At 43.1% G+C, this 7,688-nt stretch overlaps 1 protein-coding gene across 1 annotated transcript; it reads right to left on the reverse strand.

Moving 5' to 3' along the window:
* Positions 1-6: 6 nt before the first annotated feature.
* On the reverse strand, positions 7-7,220 carry LOC119337319 (DEAD-box ATP-dependent RNA helicase 31-like). Its single transcript, XM_037609433.1, has 10 exons — positions 5,670-7,220; positions 4,066-4,172; positions 2,314-2,369; positions 1,993-2,217; positions 1,705-1,911; positions 1,547-1,633; positions 1,369-1,464; positions 1,079-1,294; positions 701-883; positions 7-234 (listed from the first exon to the last, which is right to left on the reverse strand). The coding sequence occupies exons 1-10, from the start codon at positions 7,172-7,174 to the stop codon at positions 7-9; spliced, it is 2,910 nt and encodes a 969-aa protein (XP_037465330.1). The 5' UTR covers positions 7,175-7,220.
* Between the last annotated feature and the right edge of the window lie 468 nt (positions 7,221-7,688).

Below are 7,688 nucleotides of genomic sequence, written 5' to 3' on the forward strand. Positions count from 1 at the left end.
GAAAGATTACTTTGACCGTAGACCTGGAATGTTGCTCAGTCCCATCTTTTTAAGGATAAGCTTAGTCAGTGCTGGAGGGTTGTTGAGCCCCAGACTTCTACTGAACTCATTAGCCAGCGATACAAGCTGATACTTATCACGGCCGATTTGCTTATTTGAATTATAGTAACCAAGCCATGCTTGATAAGCAGATTCCTTATCTTTCACCTCCACATGTGCAAGAGCTTTCTCAACCTAAAACAAAATGGAAATGTGCAACATAGCATTATGACACATTGAACTCGCCAAATATTTCTAAATAAATTAATGACAACATTCCATGTAGGTTCATTTTGCTACTTCAGTCACCTGAGACCAGCCCTCCACGGTTGCGCTTATGAAAAACATTTCTACTTATTTGGTAGATTCATCCTATTGTGTGCCTTAAAAATATTGCGATGGCTTTCCAAACATAGGTTCATTTTGCTACTTCTACATATTCATGGCTAATGTGATGTAAGATTAACTAGACACAAATTTTCGAAGATGTCAAGAGAGGAAAAAAATCAAACAGAAAATGATCAGAACCAGCCGATTCCTGAATCAAAGTAGGGTCTAACACTTCTTCGGATGGTGTTATTTTCTATCATCGATATGTCCATTGCTATTGCATGTCAAAACACCAACAATAAGTTGTGCACTGGTGAAGGAGCTATTGTACCTTCCGTTTAGTGTCCAAATCAATTAGTGGTAGTGTTGCCTCTGTAATAGGCAAATCTTTGATACTTCTCAAGAAGTATTCTTCCCATGGTGCCAACAATAAGACTCCGCTCCCCTCATTACCTTTGCGGCCAGTTCTACCAAGACGGTGGATATATTGTTCCCTGTCACTAGGAACTCCCAGCTGCAATGACCATCATATCAGTTCACTCTGATTTATAATAACATGTGTAACGACACAAAGATAAGCATGTTCATATTTGGTTACGTGGAAGATATCTTTCTGAGTGGTTGTAAAGAGCAAACAGAAAAGAAAATCCTTATCTGCTCAATAAATAAATTAAGAACATAGACAACGACAATACACAAGGTTGGTTACCTGCAGAACTAGTGTGACATTAGGATAATCAACACCCCTAGCAGATACATCAGAGCTAACAAGAATAAGACCCTTTGATTCCTTAAATTCTTTTGATATCCTGGTTCTGTAACTTTGTGGCTTTCTAGAATGGATCTCACGTACGTTCAACTTCAGTTCAGACAGGAGTTCAGCAACAAGACTTGTTACTTTTGCTGTTGTACAAAACACAATCACCTGCATTTGTCTTGTCATAAATCTGTGTATAATAGTGACTAGAGAAGACACCGCAAAGTCAACAATTAAATTACCTTATAGTCAACATTTTCCGAAATATGGTCCGCTAGAAGACCATATAAGATAGAGAATTGTTTGTCTAGTGGTGCAACCAAATGCATTTGTTTCACCTGAATATGGTAATAATAAGCATCATGTTGGATAATAAAAGGAAACTTGAAGCAATTAACATGTGCATGGTTGAAAATATACCTGTGAATGTGTTTCCTCACTTCCTTCTAGAACAGTGTTGACAAATTCAAGATCTCTTTTCATGGCAACATGACATACTTGACGAACCTAAAATTAGTACAAATTCAGTATATGTTGACCAGATAAACCGATTGCCTGAGTGGGTTTACTCACTATACCTCATCTGGAACTGTAGCAGAAAATAGGAGTGTTTGACGTTGTTTGGGGAGTGCAGCTACTATTCTCTCAATATCAGTTCGGAACCCCATATCTAACAAGCGGTCAGCTTCATCAAGAATAAGGAATTTGACGCCCATCAATCTAGTAGCAAATCCTGGTGTGTTCTCCATATGATCCTTAAGCCTTCCAGGTGTAGCTACCAGAATCTGCATATTAGCATTACTTTCAGATCATGACATGTGACCATAGGAAGAGCAAGGATTGTTCAGCGAACTATTTCCAATCACCTGGCAAGGGTTTGTGTGCATGCGTTTCTGCTCAAGAGCCATCCTAGTGCCACCAATTACAAGTTGTACTCCAATTGATGGATGGAATTTAAGAAGTTTGTTAGCCTCCGCAGCAGCCTGATCAGCAAGCTCACGTGTCGGGCACACAACAATAACACTAATCGGTGGTCTTTTTTTATCATGGTCATGAGGGGGCAATTTGGAGACAACTTCAATGGCTGGAAGCTGAACATAAACAATGGTGAATTACAACTTGAGATCAAATGAAGCCCTAAATAATTAAATACAAGAAATATATCAATACTCAAGAAGGGTATTCACCAAGAATGCTACAGTTTTTCCAGTTCCTGTCCTTGCTTTGGCCAGGACATCCTTCCCTGCAGAGAAAAGGTTTATTAGTTTGTCAGCAGTGACTAAGATGCAATTCAAGTTAAGATATTTTCACAATTGTGTACAGCCAAACAAGGCAAAGTTCATAATTAAATATTGTCCAGATTGTCCTCCCCTCAAATCAACTAAAGGTTCGCATCATGTTTCTTGTGCCATAGTAATAATTCTTCAAAACAATTTTATTTGCAAGTCCATCTTCAATGTAGTACTGTGCAGTACGGTCGCTGTCATATGGACCCGACCCCACCTGTCATCTGTACTACAGCAGGGTGCAGTACTGTACAGGATCTCAACCCAAGTTCAGTGAGGTTGTTTCAGTTATATTTATTCAAAAGGCTCATAACTAATTGTTGTAATTCAAGAATTTATACATAGGCTGTTAAAGCCAGCTGAAAGATTATTACTCAAAATTTCAGGAATCCATAAATAGTTTATGTTTTCTGAAGACTGTATAGACCTTATAGTTATAGCTACTGAGAAACTATGGGAAATATCATCACTATAAGGCCATATGGTCAATTCGACTGATGTGTTTTCATATTAATTGTTGTGTGTTGATTTTTGCAAACAGTAAGGGAATTCGGCATAACTACTATAAGGAGATGAACAATTCGCTCATGGATGCTCATTAGTCAGAACTCCAGAATATTGTGCTTTTGCATTGAAAAGAAAACTATGTTGGCAAGACTGAAGGCAAACACGTGAAGCAGAAGTAAATGAAGCTGTGGATTGGATTGTGTTGGGGTGAGTGTGCATAGCTCTCTATGTACTGAGTCGTTGGGCATGTTCTGTTTAATAAGATAGCTGAGCTGTGTGACTGGTGGATGTGTGGAGCTATAAACAGAAAGGTTTTCAAGAGGGGGGCCGTATAAGGGTAAACCCAGCATTGGTCAATATTGAGGTATCCCCCCCCCCCCCTGCCCGCATCTTCTCCTTCACTGATCGCTCCTTGTTCTGTCCACAATACCGTTGCGCCTGTGACGAGACATTAAAAAACTGAGGGTGGTGCTTGGTGAAGGATGAGGTGGGGTGAGTGGGCTATCAATTGGTTCTCCACCCTACAAGTGTTCATCATCTCTCAATTTAACTTTCCTGATAATCATTAAATACAGGGTCAATGCGCTTCCATTTTTTCTGTAAGGGTGTGTTTTTAACACAGAAAGGACTACTACAAGCAGAACAATCCTTATGAGTTTCCATATTATATAGTCTAACGCCCTAATCCTCCTGCCAGTTAATGAAGTTAACCTGTTAAATATTTGAGTAACCAAAACATGGGCCATTGGACATCGTGAACCAGTTACTTATTTTTGCCTGCCACCTCGGCTCTTCAAGTCCATCAAAACAAAGAAGGAAGTGGCATCGGCGAGTGGTGCAAAAATGCATGTGAAGAAAAGGGAAGGAAATGAAACCAACTAAGCGCATAATAGGTAGCCTTTAGACATCAGGGGGCCAGTAAAATAAAAAGGGTTAACCAAGGAACGGTTGAAGAGATTTTCTAGAAAATGGGAGTTGTAAGGCATATTTTGGAAATTGAAAAGATAAAATGCTAGAAGGAGAGTGGTAATGGATAATGTTCGTCCCTTTGCATAGCCTGTGAGCCCTAAGAACTTTGTGGGAAAGACATGCATACCATAAAGTAAAATCATAACTGTTCACGTATAAAAACAGCACTGTGTTAACCTTTAAGTATAATAGGAAGAGTGGCCTCCTGAACCGCAGTCATCCGTTCATACCCAGCAGCTTTAACACCTTTTAATGTCGCGGGAGAGAGAGAACATTCATCAAACCTGTGATGTTAACCAATAGAAGATCCAACAGGATGGGGGCATTAGAGATTAAAAGGTTGCTAGGTGTGTTATCAGCACATATGCTCTTAAATTTCAATACATGTCTGCAACTATTTGGAAACAATGCAGATGGCCAATTAGAGATCATAAGGACGTAATAAGCCTAATCATAGCACATGGCTGACTATAGTTTCCATGAAACATATTATTTCATCGACCAGGGTATCACAAGCTGCAGAGACATTGAGCAAACATAATCATACCAAGTTCTATTTAATATACAAAAATTGCTGCACAAGCAGTAACAAGAATCAGATAATTTTGCAACAGAAAAATTTGTTGCCCTCAACACTATGCTACAAATGTCTTTGCTTTTTCCTCATCACATGGTGGGGGTCACAAAATAACAGCTTAAAAACTAAGAAAAGAATCATTAAGCAACTTAAATTATGGTATGGTTGTGAAAATAGACACTACCTCCATTCTTTTGTTTTTCATATGTCCATTCACTGCTGCAAGTAAATGGATTGCTATATACAAGTCATCATGATTTAAAATGTGCATCCTTTGTGCAATTTCAGTACAAAAGCCAACTAGCGCAGCTAGATGAAATCAATCCTGATTAAGTGAGTCATTAAGAGGATAGTGATACTTGGATAGTAATCAATAACAGTTTCTAGTAGAGCATGACTATGAACAAGATATATTTTCTTCACTGGCCTAAGGTTCTAAAATTTATTAGAATTAAGGATATCTTTCAATACAAAAACCAACTAATGCATCTAGATGAAATCAATCCTGATTAAGATGGTGATACTTGGATAGTAGTCAGTAACAGTTTCTAGTAGTGCGTGACTATGAACAAGATACATTTTCTTCACTGGCCTAAGGTCCTACAATTGACCAGAATTGAGGATAGAACGATACTGAAGTTTCTCATAACCCACCCCACATCCAAAGGATCATGGAACCTGTTACACTATGATGAAAGCAGACCAAACAACAGACAAATACTACTAAATATCTATTTGCACTTCCCAAGGATAGGAGGCTTTGTGGCCAAGTTTGAGGCAGCTATGGAAGTTCTTATTAAATTCGCATATGATAACTAAGTATAGTGTTAATTGGGATGAAAACGATGCTATTTGTTGAACTAACATTTAGGCAAATATCACAAAAGTGAATAAAAACTACCCGACATAGCAAGCAGTCATTCACGTGCTTCACAACTCAAATATATGCATGACGTAACATATCTATCCTATGCACGGATATATGATCACAAAGTACTCCCTCTGTAAAGAAATATAACTATATAAGAGTGTTTAGATCACTACTTTAATGATCTAAACTCTCTTATATTTCTTTACGGAGGGAGTAACAATCTAACTAGTTGCCATAGAGAAAAGAAAACAATGTGCAACACATACATAAACATTCCATAACAATGGCAGGATATATTTATTGTCAATTAGAGAAAGGTTGAGCAAGAGCTACCTTCTCTGACTCAAATACGAATAAGCACCTCCATTATCTCTTGTTCCCAGTACACTCTCCTGTTCAACTGACTCAGAAGAGACAGATTTCTTAGCTGCATTGTTCACTAAATCCTCCTGCACAGAATCATCACCAGAGAGACCATCCTCAAAACCTGATGGTCCATCATCCTCATCAACTTCCCCTGACTCACTATCATCCTCTGATGAACCAAAATCAGACATTTTCCGACCCTTTGACCGTCGATTACCAAAATCCACATCCCTGACTTTACCTCCTCTACGTGATCCCAAACTCCCCATCTTCTCTGCTATCCCACCACGATTATGCCTTCCACCAGAAGCTCCAAACTCAATTGCATCATCATCATCATCATCATCCTCGTCGTCATCTAAATCACTTTCCGTGCCTCCTCTCCGTGACAAACTTGACATTCTTCCACCACGACCACGAATTCCCCTGGGAGACCCAAAACCAACTTCTTCACCACTGTCATCCTCGTCGTCATCCAGATCGCTTCCCCTGCCTCCTCTCCTTGACAAACCTGATGCCCTTCCACCACGACCTCGTCTTCCCCTGGGAGACCCAAAACCAACTTCTTCACCGCTGTCATCCTCGTCGTCATCCAGATCGCTTCCCCTGAGTCCTCTGCCTGACAAACCTGTTGTCCTTCCACCACGACCTCGTCTTCCCCTGGGAGACCCAAACCCAGATGCTTCATCATCCAAATCACTGTACCTCCCTTCCCTGTGTGACAAACCCAATGCCCTCCCACCCCGGCCACGCTGACCCCTCGAAGACCGAAACCCAGCCTCATCACCAAAATCACCTCCCCTCCCTCCTCTCTGTGCAAACCCCGAAGACATCCTGCCCCGCCCTCGCCTTCCCCTCGCAGAACCAAAGCCAGACTCACCATCATCACTGAAATCAGAACTCACCACCCTCCCCCTTCGCTCAGAGCCTGGCCTATCACCTCCAGACCGACCACCACGACTATCACCGCCAAATCGACCACCACGCCTATCGCCACCGAAACGACCACCATGACTATCGCCGCCGAACCAACCACCACGACTATCGCCGCCGAACCGACCACCACGCCTATCGCCGCCGAAATCACCGCCGCGCCTCTCTCCACCGAAATCACCGCCATCAAACCTCGACCTCGTCGGCGGTCCCCCCGAATCCCTCCCTCTTCGGCCTCCCCTGGAGGCAGCGGGTTTGCGGCTGGAGGCCTCGCGCTCGTCGCCGCTGCTGAGGCCAAGGTTGAAGGAGTCGGCCTTGATGTCGCTGACCCAGTCGCTGAGGTCGGCCTCGTCCTCGATTAGGCTCCGCGCGGCACCGCTGGGGCGCGAGGAGAGGAAGCGGGTGCTGATGGGAACGGCGGCGCCATTTCCCGGCGGGAACGGGTGTAGGTGGGAGAGAGAATCAGCACGGCGGGCAGCGGAGAAGGAGCCTGCCGCTGCGCGGCGAAGGAAGCCAAGCAGGTGGTGGCGGCCTCGCATGGCGGAGGCGCGGGGTTGAGTTTAGGGTTTAAGTGAGAGACGGCGGCTTCTAGGGGCTTATGGCATTTTGGGGTGGCTTTAGGTTCAGGTTGTCAAGAGGGAATGCTGATCAGAGATTCAATCAGGTCTGAAAAAAAAAATTGATCTGTTTGGCTGCGCGCATATACTATTTGGTCTGCATCGCATGAACTTTAAAGTACCTCCCAACCAACCCTGCTATGAACGGCCGAATCGACAGTTTCTAGCGAGTCAGGCTCGGCCGAAGCAGGGGAAGGAATGCGGCACTGAGCTTGTACGCCACGAAGGTGAGTTCGCGCGCGTCCCCGTAAAATCGACGGGAGGATTTCGGCTCACCTCCCGTCGATTCAGTCGCCCTATATAGCCCTCTTCGCCTTACCAGTGAAACTCTCGCCACCTTCTCCCCCACCCTTTCGAGCTTTCCATCTGACGCGCATCGACATCAACGATCAGGTAAGCGGTGCGCCTTCTCCGGCCGATGGTCCACGGTGGCGCC

The sequence above is a fragment of the Triticum dicoccoides genome, chromosome 7B, assembly GCF_002162155.2.
Source record: "Triticum dicoccoides isolate Atlit2015 ecotype Zavitan chromosome 7B, WEW_v2.0, whole genome shotgun sequence".
In the NCBI taxonomy this organism is placed as follows: Eukaryota; Viridiplantae; Streptophyta; class Magnoliopsida; order Poales; family Poaceae; genus Triticum; species Triticum dicoccoides.